This window comes from Scleropages formosus, chromosome 11, assembly GCF_900964775.1.
Source record: "Scleropages formosus chromosome 11, fSclFor1.1, whole genome shotgun sequence".
Classification (NCBI taxonomy): domain Eukaryota; kingdom Metazoa; phylum Chordata; class Actinopteri; order Osteoglossiformes; family Osteoglossidae; genus Scleropages; species Scleropages formosus.
The window spans coordinates 22144168-22161624 of NC_041816.1; the positions used below are offsets into that span (position 1 = coordinate 22144168).

The following is a 17457-nucleotide window of genomic DNA, read 5'->3' on the forward strand; positions in this document are numbered from 1 at the left end:
TTCCTGCGGGAGCAGTGGAACTCGTTCGAGAGGTCCGGGACCCCCATGGAGAAGCGCATGTACTGGCTGAAGCGGCCGTACCAGTGCGACCCCCGCAGGGCCCCGCAGGACTGGAACGTGTCCTTCGAGCTGGAGCGCAGAGCCGCGCTCGGCGCCCACGGCGGGGACGCGCCCGACTCCGACTCCTCGTGCTTCTCCGACAACGAGAACGTGTCGGAGCCGGAGCCCGACGGAGGGTACGGGGCGCCCGCGCGGGGCAGGACGCTCAGAGACGGCGCGGGGAAGAGCGCGAAGGGCAGCCCGGAGCCGGAGCGTGAGCGCGCGGCGCGCTACGCGCGCGCGGACGGCGCTTTCAATCACGTGGCGCGCTCCTCCGGCTCTCTGGATGGCGACCGGCCGCCCGCGCGCACGCCCGTGCGGGACAACGGCATCATTGTGCGCAACAGGCAGTGGCTGCCAGAGGAGGGCGCTGCCGACATCGGCCGCGGCCCCGCGCGTCCCCTCATCCCCCCGCACAGGAGGTGGAGACCGGCGGCCGCTTTCTCACCTGCCGCCAGGAGGGAAAGGGAGGCGTGCGATGGTGGCTCGGACAGCGACGTCAATGTCACCAGCGAGGAGGACGGTGAAGTGTTTGACGTCATCGGGATGGAGCGCGCGGCAGCGCAGGACGGGCCACCAGGGGATTCTGGGAATCTGATTGGCAAACAGACAGGCGGCAGCGGCACACCGGAGTGTGACGCCGCCTGTTACATATGCGGCGGCAAGCTGTCCCGGCGCGGCCAGTTCCGGGTGTACGTGCAGAAGCAGGAGCGGGCTTCCGGCGAGCCCTTCTTCCCCTTCCTGTGGCTGCACAGCCCTCCGCCGGGTGCTACGCCCCTGAGCTCCAGCGGCGGAACCTTGGTGTGCGGCTGCTGCCACACCTCCCTCATGCAGCAGTGGCAGGGGTTTGAGCTGGCCAGCGTGCCCGTGCTGCAGCGCCTCTATGTCGTCCCGCTGAACATGCCCTCCTCAGCCACGCCCCCGCAAGCCCTGGAGAAGCTTGGGAATCCGGGGCCCTCCGTGGAGGCCTGCTACCTCTGTGGACGGGACTGTGGTGCCGACGTCCGAGTGGCCTGCTCCCAGCCTGGGGACGGCAAGGCCCGCAGCGCCATGCACTTCCCTTTCATCAACCTGCTGCCACGTCCTCCCGGGGCCCGGGTGCAGCGGGAAAGCCAGGTGCGCTGCTGTGCGCTCTGCCACGGCATCCTGGAGGACATCTGGGCGGCGTATCGCCTGTGCCTGAGCGAGGAGCTCATCACTTCTGTCAGCGCCTTCCTCGGCAGGTACCACCAGGTGGCGGGTGGGGAGCCGTCGGAGGGCGGATCCCGCACCGGCCACGCCTGCGTCTGCTACCTGTGCGGGGCCGAGCTGGGCTCCAGCGGCGAGTTCCAGCTGAGCGTCAACCCGCCGGGCCGCTGCGGTGAGAGGGAGCCCTTCTTCCCTTTCCTGAGTGCCCACCCAGCAGCCCCGCGCGCCAAGCCCGTCGACTCCACCGGCCTGGTGTCCACCTGCGTGCTCTGCTACCACGACCTGCGTGCCCAGTGGGCCCGGCACGAGGGCCGCCCCGGTCAGCCGTCCAGCAGCCCCTGGTCTCGCCAGTACCGCTGCGACACCTTTGTGTGCTTCTTCTGCCGCCAGGAGCGGAGGCGCTGCCCGGGCCTCAAGGCGGTCCACGTGGCCCGGCTGCCTATATTCCTCTATGCTCCCCCGGTCAGCGGCTCTCTAGTGGTGGATGATGGGAAGAAGCTGACCGTTGGATCTTGTGTGGAATGTAAAGCCATGGTGCTGGCTGGCCAGAGCATGATGCAAAACTGCAGGATGGGCAGCTCCCCGCCTCCCGCGAAGCTCAAGGTACGTGCACTCGTTTGCATGACCGTACTTCGGAGTGGTGCTCCGTGAGGGCCAATCGGACTCGGATGGACGTCCTTTCACTTCCCTCCGTGACACGTACGGTACTTTACCCTTACCTCGTTGACCTTGTTGACCGCAACGGAAAAGGAGACGCTTTTGCTTGTGCGGTGTTTCATTCACTGGACAGCTAAATGCCTTTACGTGCAGCCGCGCAGAAGCGTCCCGCAGCTCGAGAAGGTCTGCTTTCGGAGTGCCGGACATCGAAGTCCTCGTGTTTTTCCACTGCTTCTCCAACTTTCAGTACAAGATGAGACGTGCGCTACAAGAGGACACTTGGCCTTTGTAGACTTTCTAGACTTTACGATAACAGTGTTAAAGTCACCTCTGGGGTGAAGAACATCTTGTATGAGTGTGCGTTGTGTGTGTGTGTTTTACCTAGATAAGAGGCTTCTCTTTTGCCGATCGTGCTGCTAATTTACCGCATCCAGCTCTGTAGCAGCTTCTCCAGAAAAAGCGCAGTGCTGAAGCGTGGCGCAGTTTGAAAGAACATCAGAAAGTGCATTTGTTATATCCAGAAGGCAGAGGGATTTATGAGAGCCGAGGACCTTTCTGTATGCCCAGTGGGGTGCTGGGGTCAGAGGTCGGCAGAACGCTTGGCTCGGTTTGAGGGGTCTTATCCATAACAAGTTCCAGTGTGTGGGATTGGTAGTCATCCAGAAGGTTTTTCTCAGAAGTCAGCGGCCTTGGCTGGTTCAAGTGGTTTTATCGTCCGTGTTGCTTCTCTCCAAGCAGCCATCTGGCAGCGAGGATGCGAGTCACCTGGCGAGCTCCTTTCCCACGGCCGCACACGGTATCGGCAGTAGCCATGCCTTATGCTAATTAGCGGGCCCCCAGGAAACGCTGTCATCGTGAGCGGGCAATATCTGTGCCACGTTCCCGCTCCTCTACCTCGATGCGTGGCCCATTTGTCGAGCCCCGGTGCAGATCTCAGGGGTGCTGTTAGCTCTTGAAGCGTTGAAAGGAAGTGCGAGTGCGATCCCGCACAGTTAATGGCCAGGTGTTTGGTGGCTTGGGGGGGGGTGGGGTGGCGCCGTACACACTGTGCCCTTCAGCACGCACCAGCTGTTGGCGTCGCAGGCTGAAATGAACCCGCCGGAGCGGAGCGACCGCAGCTGCTGGGGGTAACCCTTTCCAGACCGCTCGGGCGTAGGCGTCTGGGACGTAGGAGCGCTTGGCTCGAGACGCTCTGGAAGCTGTCGGTTGGGTGTGGTGGTGGCGGCGGTAGTGGGGGGTGGGGTGTTGGGAAACAGGTGTCGTGTCCCCTGGCGACATGCAGTCCGCGGTGGCGCTGGGCTGTCACCGAGAAGGCACACATCTGCTTCCTTCGCTTCCTGGCGTGTTTGTCAGCGCGGCAGTGAGCCGGGAGAGCGTGGGCGGGCGAGAGGGCGGGAGAGCGAGCGGAGAGGACCGCAGCGGCGTCAGACAGCAGGGACCTTTTATGGGCGCTGACTCCTAAAGGGTCGAGTGCAGTAAATGTCAAGGATACTCTACAGTACAATATGCATTTTCAGGAAATGCATTCATCTGATGCTCTTTTCCAAAGCAACTCATACCATTACACCAATTTACCCATCACTGAACATTACATTTAGCTGATGCTTTGGGGAAAAGCAACTCACACTTTTTTACTCATTTACATAGCTGGGTGATTCTTACAGGAGCAGTTTAAGGTAAGTACCTTGTGCAGAGGTACTACAGCCAAAGTTGAGACTTGAACCTGTAACCTTTGGGTTCAAAGGCAACAGCTCTCACCACTACACTCCCAGCTATCCCTAGTGTTAGCATAGCTGGACACCCTGGTCCCTGTGCTCCAACTGTACAGCTGGGTAATGATTTGTGTAAAGTACCTCACTCAAGGATATTGCAGCAGAAGGTGGGATTTGAACCTGAGTCCTTCGCAGCAGCGGTTCTAACCACCGCGCTCCCTGCTGCCCCTCACAGGTCACAGGTTCTTAGAATGTGTTGGTCCAAGCTCGGGACTGGCCCTGCGTGGTTTTTGTGCACAGCCCCATGTGGTACGCCAGTTTGTACTGCTACAGAACCAGTCAAAAGTTTGAGTACACTCGCTGATCAGGAAACGAGGCGACGTCTTCTCTGCGGTGGTTCCCAGAGACGCGGTGCACTTGTTGGTTGCTTTGCCTTCACTGTTCTGTCCAGTTTGGCTCAGGTTGCCCGAGTGTACTCAAACTTTTGACCGGCGCTCTACATCTCTAACTAAATGCGGACGCTCTCTGTACTCTCCCGTTAAACTTGTCCGTGGATCAGTGTGAAACGGGATTTAACAGTGCAGCTCAGCTGCCTGACATTTTATACATACAGTGTGCGGCTTGTCTCGAACCCCGTGCCACTTACGTGGCTGGGGAGTGGTGCCAGACTCATGGCCCATGTATGGCTTTGACTGTCGCTATTGTCGTTAACCTTCAGCAATACCGCCCTCCACCTGAACGCACCTTGGCGGGTCGCTTGCCCTTCACACATCTTCAGCCCAGGTCACTTGTGGCCTCTTGTCACCCTTGACCTCTGTCACCTGTCCCCTCCGCTCTGGAGCTCAAGCTTGGAGCACCGAGAGGTCTCGCGTTGAGCATTGCCCAAGAAAACTCTAGTGGTTAGAGCTGGTGTCTTTGCACCCGAAGGTTGCAGGTTTGGATCCCACCTTCAGCTGTAGTTCCCTGGAGTAAGAGCCTTACCTTGAATTGCTCCAGTAAAATTACCCAGCTGTAGAGATGAGTAAATAATTGTAAGCAGTTTAATGCTGTGAGGCATTTTTCGGTTTGTCGACGAGTGCCGTCTGCGCTGCTTGTTCCTCCTCTGACACGGGAGCCTGGGTAAAGAAGTCGCTGACACGGGCGCCATTGTTTCTCGAGGAAGGTTTTAATGTGTGTGTGGTGCCACCGCAGCGCGTCGAAGAATGTTCCGCTTTACCGCCATGGGGAAAATTGATTGTGACAAGGCAGGCTTGCATTTCTTAAGGAAATCCAGATATATTGAGAGGGATCTGAGAGGCTTTAAAAGAAAGAACACACACTTCATTTTAAAGCTCTTGGAGGCTTATTTCGATACTGTTTCATACTGGAAATTGAGATGATCTTCTCTGGAAATGTGCTCTCCTAACCACTCCCCCCCCCCCCTTTTTTTTTTTATTACAGGAGAATGTAGTTTTTTTATGGTGGAAAATCAGAGTGAAACGCTGGGGGTTGTTTGTGTTACAGTGGTGTCGAAAAGCTGTGACCTATGAGCCAAGGGTGTGCCGGGAAGAAGTGTGTGTGCAGACAGTAGGACGCACACCGACTCAGTGACAATACCTCCCTGGGGGGGTAGTGGTCTCACCGCTGCCGTCTGTCATGAGGGAAGGTCTGTGGGGGGACACAAGGGCAGCTGTGGGGGTCTGTGGTTCTAGGAATTTTCACTTCTGTCCGTGCTGACTCACGCCGGAGCCTCCCAGCATGCACTGCCAGTCCCTCAGTCCCTCTGACTGCCTTCTCATTTCCTGTTTAAATCGTATCACAAAAGCATCACGGAAAACGACTGCGCTCCCGCCGCGGTGTTTTAGAGGGTCCGCACCACCTGTCTGCATCACCTCCAGGTGAAAGGGACGCTTGGAAAGACCGCACGTCTTGTATGTGGTCAATGCCTGCCCTCCTTCGGAACTGCTGCGTCCCTTTCGGCGATCAAGAACGGTCTCGGAACGTATCTCTTTCGGGCCCACTTCTCTCTCCATCTAATGACAGCTGCATAAATCACACCATCTGTCACTGGATCACCTTTGTGTTTACCCTCAGTTCTGTGTTGGACACCCGCAGCATTCTTCAGTGTCTGTATCTAAAGCTCTTTGTTTGTTGTGAAATGCGCTTTTGTCTCCCGAGTCGTGCGTTGCTTTGGAGAAAAGCTTTGTGAATAATTTCAAATGTAAGATGCCCCCCCCCAGCTCAGGGGCAGGGGCCAGGCTGTAGGAGTGTGGGGCTGTGAGCTTGTGAGGGTGGGGGTCGCTCAGCACTGCTCCCGGTCATCCAAGATGCAGAAGTCTTCACTGGGTGGCCCACAGTGGATATGGAGATCACTGAGAGCTGCACTTGAAATCTAACACAGATGCAGTGATTTAGCGCACACTCGATGCCAGAACCTTCTGCGGGGCTCACTGTCCATAGCCCATAGGCGCCAGTGTTACTCCCTGCTCGCCCCCGAGGAGTCACGCTGCCAGGTGACGATGGGCTGGTTACGTGCAGTTGACTGGTCATGAATCGAGACCTGAGTTTGGGGCGCGCACACACACACACACACACACACAGATTGTGCTGCTCTGCCACCATGCTCTTAATGCCAGAAGGGATGATGCTCTTTGATTCATTTGTGCTCAGATTTATAAATGCTGTCTGAATTAAATGCTGCTTGGATTGGCGGGATAAGCAATAAAAAATGCCCGAGTGTTTGCTCAGTGTGTATTTCTCTTCTGTTACAGCGTAATGAAGGCATATTGAGATGTAGCCTGCTGGAAACTATGATGCCAGCAGACCGTAAATTTTCGGCTGAACTTTTGGCCCTGTAGTGTAGCACAAGGATTTAGTCCTGATAGGCGTTTCGGCTACTAGCTTCTTAAAACTGCGTGTGTGTGCGTGTGCGTGCGCGCGCACCCATGCACGTGTGTGTTGTGTCAGAGGGTGATGTTTTGATGATTTGTTTGGGGTGAATAAGCCAGATTGAACCAGAGGCCATTAACCGCTTAATTATGTAATTATTAATTGTTTACTTGGCAGAGTTTCTGCCGCTCCTCCTTGTTCTGTTGAGTTTTTTCTCTTCAAACCAGCTGTGTCCAGGAAACACACCAGCGGCGGAAGTGCCGGGGCTCCTCGGGTGACTGACTGTCACCTGAGCTGGCCGTCCCACTCGCACCCACTCCTCTGTCGTGATCCCGTGCCGCCGGCGAACGAGAGCCACTGCGCTGTGACCACACACACCGAGCGGAAAGAAATGGCTTCGGTGCGGCGTGCGCGCGTTCCCTCCTGCAGGCTGAACAGCACCCCTGGCCTAGACCCTTATGCAGTACCCCTGCACCTCCTGCGAGGGGCGCAATACAGGCCAGAAACATACAGTGCTGCTTGCAAGTATGTGAACCTCATAGGGGTGGTCGCTATTCTTGTACCGGGGTAACTGACTGTGGAGGAGAAGGTTTTCTCCCTCTTAAGCAATGAAATTCAAACAAACTGCATAGTGATTATAGTCGGTGATGTTTCTTCTAGCTGCCTGCAGATGCACTTTAACACACACATTTTCTGAACCGCTTGTCCCACATGGGGTCGCGGGGAACCAGAGCCTACCCGGCAACACAGGATGTAAGGCTGGAGGGGGAGGGGACACACCCAGGAAGGGACGCCAATCCATCACAAGGCACCCCAAGCGAGACTCGAACCCCAGACCCACTGGAGAGCAGGACCCGGTCCAACCCACTGCACCACCGCACCCATAATCTATTGAATACCATAAAGTAAAAAAAACACTCCAAAATTCGAAACACAAAGACACATCCACATCGTACATCGTCGAACGTGATAGAGATGATTCGCTCATGTAGACGTGAACTTTTCTTTCCAAATACAGAAGATGAAAACCATCAGAGGTTAAAAACAATTATAAATATTGTTTATAGTTATCAACTAATATTTATCCAGGATCTTTTTCCAAGGTGACTTACAGTGCTAGATACACTGCACTACACACACACAAAAAAAAAAAAAATAAATAAAGAGTGATGTCGATTCACTGTGATGTGGCGTACAGGTCAGACCTGCCATCGTGGAGTCGAAGGACCCGGGTTCAGATCCCACCTCCTGCTGTAGTACCCCGAAGCAAGGTACTCACCATGAACTGATATGGTAAAATTACCCAGCTGTATTTGAGTTGATGATTGTAAGTTGCTTTGGAGATGAGCAGCTCAATAAAGAAAGTGTTGTTTTTGAGGGCTGTTAAAATTAGGAATAAGACGTGGTGAGCAAAGGATGACTGTATCCTGTGGAGGTGCATGTTCATGGAAGAAGAAACATCAGCGACTAAACATGCTGGAACACCGTGACCCCACTGAACCTACGGTAATACTCGTACGGTGCAGACCAGCCCTTCGCTCTGAGACGGAGTCCCCTAACCTGATTTTGCTGAACAGATGTGGCAGCGAGATGACAATATGGAACAAACCGCTGGACGGCTCGCACCGGCTCGGCGAACGGACGCTACGGAGGTACAGGAAGGAAGCCAGAAGCCTGGATAGAGCCGCGGGACTCGGGATCCAGACCCGAAAGCGCACCTCAGTCCAGATGGGTTGCGTGTTTGCACCGAGGCAGCTGAGAGCGCGGTGAGCCGTCTGACTCAGAGGTCAGTTGGCTCACCCCGCTGACGGCAGTTAAACGTGAGTCACTGGGTGGCGATGAGCAGAGGCCGTGTTCTTTCCACGCGAGCTGCTTTTGTACGCGCGCGTTGCCGGAGAGATGGAGCCGTCTCCGACCGTTTCGTCACAGGTCGGCCGACCCGCGGAAAGATTTACGGAGGGGTTTGTGGCGTTTTCTACATCAGGGGTTGAGAATGTGTGAGGAGTCATCCTGTCTGCTCACTTTGTCAGGGCGTCTGCGTGGCCTGGGGCTGCAGGGACCCCCGGGTGGAAAGCCTGGGAGACAGACCCCCGGCGTAGCCGCTGCGGCACAGCAACCCAGCAGCGCCCCGAAACAGAGGAACGATCCCAGCCTCCTTTGCGCGCTTTCCCTTCCGCAAACCCCAGTGTGAATGAAGCCTGCTGACCGTGAGCTTCGGTCGGGCGGAGGTGTTGCTGAGTTATTTATTTTTTCCCACAGCACGCAGTTTTCGGTGAGAAGTCTCACAGGCTGGCAGACTTTGACCCCGGTGGGTTCTGGTTGTGAGCCTTCATCCTGAATAATGTCTTTCGGCAAGCGAACCGTTTGCGCCCCAGCCTTCCCGGTCTTAATTTCGGAAGTTACCCAGTCCTTATCGCCGCCAGTAACCTTTCGCTCACCCCACTGCTCCAGCACCATCCTCCAAACCGTCCAGGCGGTTCGATCAGAACTGAGCGGACTCGATGGACCCCGTGCAAAAGGAGCTGACACCATTGACAGATGCCCAGAGTGTGGAAGAGGAAGGGTCCCATGATGAAGGCCTGGCTGTTCACTTGTTATTCTTCTTCCTGTTTTGTCTGCTCAGAGCCCACAGCAAGGACCAAATAGCCTTTCCAGCACTGCGTGGGGTGGCTTCTGAAAGGGCTGCTTTTGCTCAGCCTCACATTTGTAACAAGGCCCTGGTCATGTGACAAAGCATGGGGTTGTGTGCTTATGCAGGCCTGGGCTCACACACGGCCAGCTAATATGAGCATAAACCCCCTTATCGTGTTCGTTCTTGTCATTTCAAAGTTCAGATCTCAACTCACTGACCTATTATGAAGAAGCAATGCAGTACTTGTATCTGCGGTCCAACTTCTTTAATGTCAAGCTACCCAAAGACCCGAAGGGCATTTGTGCAATTCGGATGAGTCCTGATTTTTTTTCCGGTCCTTTCTGGGGTGTGATGTCACGGTTCAAGGCTTTTTGATGATGCAGAGAAAGCTGTAGGTCTGTCTTTGTTGGGGTGCTATTGGCTCAGAGCTGCAGTGCTCTTGAGAATGTGCCGAAAGCGCGAGGTCTGTCAGCTTTCCCAGGAAAAGATCATAATGGCAAACTGCTCTGTCAGACCGACGCCGGTATCCCGAAGACCACAAGGAATAACATCCTTGTGTTTCTGTGGAAAGCATAGAGGTTAGTGTCCAGAGGCTTGGTTTTTCATCTTTCCAGAGTGCTGCTGCCAGCAGGTTCATTCAAAGGAGCTCCACTCTTACTATAGTCAGCTCCTCAGTGAATCATGGATATTCATGGATGCAGTAGCTGTAGGAGTTTGCTGGATGGGTCCCTAGGTGGAGAGCCAGGGAGGTAGGATCCTCGCAGAGTGGATGTCACACAGCAGCCCAGCAATCCTCTGAAACTGGGGTCTTCAGTTGCCAGAAGGAGAGGGGAATGAACGTACAGCATGTGAGGGAACTGTTGATTTTTTTGGTTAACAATCTTGGATCCGTGGTTGGCGGTTTGCAAACCAGAAAGGAAGGTGCCATTTCACTACTTATCATGCAGCTTCACCTTAAGCAGAAGCTGCAATCGCGGTCGGCAAGTGTCTCGTACGAATCTGTCCGAGCATTGGTGAGCTTGCGCTGCCTTCCCATGAGTATCGAATAGCCCGTCCGTTTTCCATCGTTCCCTCGGCTCCCTTGTTTGTCTTCCCCGCTTTGTTGTGTGCCCACCGGGAATGACGTGACTCCCACGTCGGTCGCTCTGGTGTTACCACAAAGGCTCTCCGGTCCCTGGCAAGTTGCACAGATTTGTCTGACCAAGGAGCCCTCAAGTCTTGAAGTTGACAGAGAACAGTCCCGTTGCCTGCTGGCCTGGCGCTTGTTTTGGAACTCTGTCCGCTAGCTCTCGTCTCTCCCGCTCCTCATTACATTCGTGGTGAAAGCTCCTCTGAATTATGCCCAAGTGATGCCCGGAGAGATTTGGCAAAGGAGCTTTTGGCATGTGCTGGTCACTCGGTTTCCATTGAGCTGTCAGGCCCGGCATCACAGCAAGGAACTGAGCCCAAAAATTCAAGATCTGCTACCGAAGTCCGGCGAGCCGGGCCGCGTTTCCCTTCGCGTCACGTTCACGTCTCTTCCTCGCAGACTCCTGTCCAGATCTTCCTGGCTGTGGAGCGCGGCAGCACTTAGCCCTACCGCTCTGCAAAAGCGAGTGCGAGAGAGTGCTTCCGCAGCAGTGTGGCGGCTGATGTGCTCCAGGTGCGCTCGAGCACTAACAGGTGTGCGCCCAGCTGGGCTCGGGCGGTGCGCCGTGTGTGGTAGCGGCGCACGGAGAGTAGCCAGATCCGCAGGCCATTCACATCCTGAGCTGGGAAATTAGAGGTCCACGCCACTCTTCCTTTTTTCGGCATTTCTACTTTCATCGGCTCCGCAGATCAAGGGAGAGAGGGAAGGGATTCATGCGGTAATTTCCTGCCGAGCTCAACGTGGCGATGCAGCACGGCGCCTCGCCTCTGCCCCGTTGCGAGGCGTGCTAGTGGGTGGCCTCTCGCGGTCGGGGCCGGGGCTGCGGGGTGGGGGTCGACCGTGCTGCTGCCTGACTCTGCCCGGTCAAATCCGGGTGCTGACAGAGCTAATCGCACCCAGAGAGCAGCACGGGGACAGCTGGCCATCCTCATACGGAGGGGTGCAGATCAGCTCGAAATAACCTGGGTGTGGGTTAAATATATCCTCCCCCGTACTAGGCAGGTCCTCGGGGGTTGTTGCCAGGGAAGCTGGGCAGCGTGATGCAACTGCAGAGCCACGGAAGTGCTCGACTTCTCGACGGCATTTTTGAAAGGTGAAAATGCCCCCGATGGCCTGATGGTTTGGAACAGACAGCCTTGGTCTCGAGCCGAGACATGCGGCAGCCAGGCCCTTTCGGAGAACCAGGTGTTTCTTGGCTCGGGTTTGAGGACGAGGGGGGCGTGACCTCAGTCCCACATGCTCGAACGGCAAGTGCCGAATAGCAGCTGTTGCGGTGCAGATGATCCCGACTGCGGTGGGCTGTCACCATGCCGCTTATTCATCCGCCCCGACCTCACGGACAGGCTGCCCGGAGGCAGAGGGACAAAACTGTCATTTCTAAATCTGAGCCACAGGTCACACTGTGATTAGCGCTCATCCGTTGCAAATTGGACAGCGTGGGACCAGTTGGCCAGGGGTAGCGGAACTGTCGACCGTAGTAAATCGCACTAAACCAGAGCAGACTAACCGCACCTTCACTGACCGAAGCTCGAGAGCTTCAACAAATAGACAGTGACACCGAGAAGAGGAGGAGGACGCGATGTGTTTGTGCCTGTAGCCCGTGAAGCTTTGGAACGGCGCGTAAAAACCCAGAACGAAGGGTACGAAAGTCAATGCGAACCTCAGCAAAGTGAACAGTGTTTCAGTTTTGAGAAATGTGATATATTGCGCACCCTTTGTGTGTGGCTCTCGGTTGAAAAGGATTTTGAAGGCAGGAATAAAATGATTTTCCACATGGCCGTACACAGCGACGTACCCTGCCGTCCATACTATGTCTTCGACGGAGATTATATCAACATTGTGACATTCGGGAAGACGGGCTTTCGTATCCAGTGCCAGATTTGCTTTTACAATAGCCATATGTCAGGATATTCTGTTTAGCTTTGGGGGTTTGGAATATCCCCGCAGTGTTGAGATGGAGAGCAAAAACAAACTCCGCGGCTATAAATACTGACATACCGCGAAATGCGCTCTTGGTGCCGTGCCGCGAGAATCGGCTCGTCCGAAGGTGAGCGCCGCCTGTGAAATGTCCGGCAGTTTCTGCGCGACCGTTTATGCGCTCCATTGAAGATCGGACCGTGCCGCTTTGTTGCTCAGCGTCGCTAACGCTGGATTAGTCTCGAGTAGGACACCCGCTCCCCGCCCCACGCTGACATCGTTGCACTTTGCAGGGCCGCGCTGAAGAAGGCCCCAGAAACCTGCTGGTTGCAGATGCGGAGCAGACATACGCGTGGGGGTCTCACGTGCGCGTATGGAGCGTACTTGCTGGTTCAGGGATCTTCAGCAGCATGGCGCTGCGTCCCAGAAGGAAAGGTGAGCGCTGTCTGTGCTGTTTGGAGGGCAATGATCCGCTCTCGGTAACGCAGGCCTACGGGTCGGGGAGATACGCAGGTGTGGCGACGGGGCGCAGCCGCCTGTGGACGGCGATGGTCGAGGTTTGTCGAGCCTTCGGGCAAAGCCGCGAAGACGGGAACCGCGCACTCGGTCGGTTGACGACGGAAGCCGTCTGTATCGCGGATAAATTGCGGCGATTACCGCTGCTGCCTCGTCCCGATCGCTCGGTGTTGCACGCGTCACAGCTCACGGGCTGGCCGCAGTTCGAACCCGCAGCGCTCCCTTTAGAAGTACCGCGGCGCAATTTGAATTATCTTGCGGAAGCACCGGGGGGACAAAGCTGCGACTCCCGCCTCGTCCCGCTCAGTGTTTGCGTTTGAGAACCAAACTGGGAGGCCCGCAAGCGGACAGCTGTGAAACGTGTTGATTTTACCCAGCTCTGACCACTGCGTGCCCCTCCCCCGACTCTGACCCCAAAAATAATGCAGTTAAACGGACCGCTAAGAATTGACCTTCTTAATTTTTTTGCCGGCTGCTGTAAAAATAGAGCCTGGTGCGAGCTGGGAGCCGGGGGCTCTGCTGCTTCCCTCCAGGAATGAGCGTGGCCTCGTGCTGCCAGCGGAGGCCAGCGGCGGCTCCAGGCAGACGAGCGGGCGGCCGCGCACATGGAAACTTGATCACCCGCGGCTCAACAGATTGTTTGATTTATTTTAAAGCCCAACAGATGGCTGCAACAGGAGTTTGTTTAAGTTCGGCGCGGAGCCGGGCCAGCGGCCAGGATCCCTGAGCCCCGCTGCCAGAAGAATGTTCACTGACTCTGGACGCCTACCCCGCAGCAGCCCCCCTCCCCGACCCGAGCCCATCGGCCCGACTCCCCGTCGCCTCGTCCGCCCGAAACACACGCACACACGCACCCCCCACCCCACCCCACCCCCCGGTTCCTCCACAGCCTCCTCTTTTTTTTTTTTTTTTTTTTTTAACTGTTCTGTTATTTTTCCTCCAATCTCAGACACTCTCACAGTCACACATGCGATGCTGTTGTTTGTTTTCTTGTTCGACGATAGGTTAACCTTGTAGCATCCGCACGAGCTGCCCGCAGGCCTCTACCGGTGGTCACGGTTGTTCCTTTTTCTCATCATTGCAGTGAAATATGCAGTGTGTTTAGGTGCTCAAAGAGGCAGAACCCCATCACTTTGACTTCGTGATGTGTTCGAGGCCAGGCTGCAACTCTGCACTTGTGCGACGTGCGGCTCGCCGCGTGCGGCCGGTGTTTAAGCAGCTCCTCAAGCCTCGCCGGCAGGAAAGTGTTGTCGGAAGAGCGGGATCGATGGTAATTTCTAGACTGTTTTTTGTCTTCTTCCGGGCTGTTAACTCCAGGGGTGCTTCTCCGCTGCTGGGCTCAGCTGGTTTATCCAGGGACTTGAGAAACTTTGTTTTCCTTTTCTTGGCTTGTTCGCCGAATTCTCAGTCGACGTGTTCCGTGAAGGCTCTTTGCACGCTCCGGATTTTTGTTTTAATCACCTGTGGAGACAAGGCACACGAGAACCCGCTGGCTCCTCTATGAGCCTGATGGTAACGCGGAGTGGGCCCGGCGGCCCTCCTGCGGAGATCCACCACCCTACTACTCGAGCCAAGTGTTGAAGGAGAAACACGTCAAACTGTTTTCAACTGGTTCCGCTAGTCACGGGACAGGAGGAGAGTATCTAAACGCATTCGCCGAAAGGAAAGCCTTGCTTCCAGGGTGGGGGCTGCTCTCAGATTCATCGTCACGGAGGTCTGAAGCCAGGGAGGTTTTGTATTCCGACCCCTGTCCCCGACCCCTCGTCAACCTTATGGCTGAAGCCCTCGCTTTGCGTTGTGCGCTGCCGTAGCCGTTGGCAGCCAGCCGCTCATCCCTGGACCCCTCACCTCTCCTGTCCCTCCTGTCCACCCCTCCCAAACCAGGCCACTAAAGGGAAAGCCAAGATCTACAGTGACTCAGGGTCATCACCCTTGCAGCACTGCCAGATGGCTCAGTGAAGGAACATCTCCACCGCGGAGGAGAAAACAGGGAAAACACACTAGGAGTCATCGGGGATGAGGGTCGTGAACACGGGCGCTTGTGTTTTCCCTGAGATGCTGTAGACCGCGCTTGGATGTCACCTGACCGTTTCCGCCGTTGTAAAGCCGTGTAGGCGAGCTTTCCCTTCCTGGGTGCGTATCTTCCCAGAGCCCATCTGGCCATTTGTCCTCAGTCACCTGATCAGGTGTGGTAGAGCTGATGTGCGGCAGGAACAAGGCAGCCTCTCGACAGCTGCGCTAAAGGTTGGTCTGTAGCTGCACCGTTTATTGCAGACCGTTGACCAGATCTGGTCATCGCTGAAGTGTGGTCACTGCAGTTGCGAGCGTGTTTGTTTTTCTGAAAATAGGTGAAACTCTCGTGTTTCGGCACGAGTTTTCAGGGTGAGCCACGATGACGGGAAACTTTGAGACGTACAGCGTTCCCGTTCCCATCCGGTCGCTCATTCAGGAATATTGTCATATAGGTGACCGGATTGTGGTGTAGAACGAGAGCAGACCGGTGGAAAAGGACGGTGAAAATCAGAGCGCGTCTGTGGGTCTGCGGAGGCCTGCGGACCTCCAGTAATGAGGGCTGGGTGGAGAAGGGAATTAGCGTGACATTGATTTCAGCAGTGACCTTATGGCCGTAGTTCTAATTAGTGATCTAAGGGAGTAATGAATGTGGGTGACTTGGCTTAAATTGCTTCCATTTGTGCTTGAAGGAAGTGAGATTTCCCTCGTGGCGATGATGTAACGGGATCCGATCGCAAATCCGTCGCTCCTCTTTGCATTGTGAGAAGCCTCCAGCTGTATGGGAGAAAGCAAAGGGACGTAAAGGATTGTTTTGTTCCGGGGGATTAGGTGGTCGTCTCGCTGTCACTTGCTGGAAAGCACAGCCGTGGAGGACAAATGTTTCCCGTTTTTGTCAACCGCTTTCATCGGCCGCTTCCCCATTACGCAGGGCGGCTGCTGATCGCGGAGGACGCGGCCCGCTCGAGGAGATGGATTTACGGCCGCAGGCTCTTCGGTGACGGCTGACTGCGGCAAAACTCGCGTGGAGCGGGAGCTGGCCCGGGAGACGCGCATGAGTATTCGGTGTCCGAGCAGCGACCCTAGGCAGCAGGCGTCGAGCCCTGCACCTTTACAGCAGCTGTCCATCAAACGTGGCATGGTTCGCACACCATTTATTAATTTACATGAATTTATTTAGCAGATGCATTTCGCCAACCTGACGTACGGTGACTGTTAACTGGTGTTTATCTGACACCTTTATCCAAGGTGACTTGCAGTGTTAAACAGACTGGGCTGAAGTCCCTACAGACATACACAAAGGGCACCTTAGTCTCCGGTCCACCTGAAAACACATCTTTAGACTGTGGGAGGAAACCAGAGTACCTGGAGGACGTCCACATGGACACAGGGAGAACATGCAAACACCAATAATACTGAGCAGGAATCAAACCTAGGTCTGATTGCATATGCAGAAACTGTAAGGAACTGGCAATGCCCCAAGGGGTAAAAGTCATAGGCTGTAGACCAGAGCACTTCTGCTATGAGATCCACAACCCCCAGGATCTCCACCAGGACCTGTCACAAGTGGAACCCCCAGAGGTATGATGAGAACTCAGTCATCCTCACGATCATCACCGTCCCTGGGCTGCGCATTCAGGCAGAGGTTCAAATCTCACTCGGTTTGGAGTTCATGTGTTCTCCTCGTGTTTGCAAAGCAAAGACATGTGAAGGAAGGCAATGTTAAATTGACACGGTGGCACAGTGAGTAGCGCTGCTGTCTCGCAGTGCCTGGGTGGTGCGAGAGGACATAGGTTTGATCTCTGCTCAGTCTGTGTGAAGTTTGCATGTTCTCCCCGTGTCTATGTGGGTTTCCTCCAGGTGCTCTGGTTTCCTCCCACCATCCTAAGACATGCTGTTCAGGTTCACCCTTAGTGTGTGAGTGACAGAGAGAGAGTGTGTTCCACTGATGTATGGATTAGTGACCCATTGTAAGTAGTGTATCTAGCAGTGTAAGTCACCGCGGTGAATAAGGTGTGTGGGCTAGTAACACTACATAGTATCCATTGTAAGTCAGTTTGGAGAAAAGCATCTGCTAACTAAATAAATGTAAATAATTTCCATACACGCCCTTAGCGAGTGGTTGTCGTTAATCTGGTTTGACTGAATGAACCCGATCCACCTAACAGTAACCACACTGCGGGCTGGCTGGGGGTGAGAGCTGCCCAGTGGTATCTCCCATTAGACACGGTCTCTCTGAGCGGCTTGTGGAAGCACTGAATATTCTCAGGCTCTGTAGGAATGTGTTTATGAGAGTGTAGGCCACTTTGTACCGGGGGCCGGTGTTTCACTGCACCGTGGCAGGTCGGTTTACTGGGGGCTGCCCTTCGCGGCTTGTGGGCAACCGGTGGGAACAGCGTCACTTGTTCTTCCTGCAGGTGCTTCGACCACACAGCAAATGTACAGCTCGACTAAGGTTACTGGGTCATAGCCGTGACAGCCGCCGGTTTGGGGAGTCAGGATGAGGGATGAGAAGGTCTCAGTGGGTCACGTGTTCACGGTAAATGAGCCCTCACGTTATCGCACCGCGGTTTGTAAGGAGGTGTGATACCAAGGAGGATGGTCTCTATGGGCTCTGTGTGAATGAGTTTCCATGTTAAAAGTAATGCACATAGTGCTGTCCGTATACCGTAAGGTACCTGGTGCTGGTCCATGTATCGTAATCCACAGGGTGCTGGTACATATACCAT

General features: G+C 55.2%; 1 protein-coding gene across 2 annotated transcripts in view; it reads left to right on the plus strand.

The window, feature by feature from the left end:
• Positions 1-1788: 1788 nt before the first annotated feature.
• Positions 1789-17457, plus strand: part of gse1b (Gse1 coiled-coil protein b) — a 214979-nt gene continuing 199310 nt past the window's right edge. For both annotated transcript variants that reach the window (XM_029256257.1, XM_029256258.1), the window contains exon 1: positions 1789-1890. In XM_029256257.1, the coding sequence (XP_029112090.1) occupies positions 1819-1890 (72 nt within the window). In that variant the 5' untranslated portion in view covers positions 1789-1818. The remainder of the gene's footprint in view (positions 1891-17457) is intronic.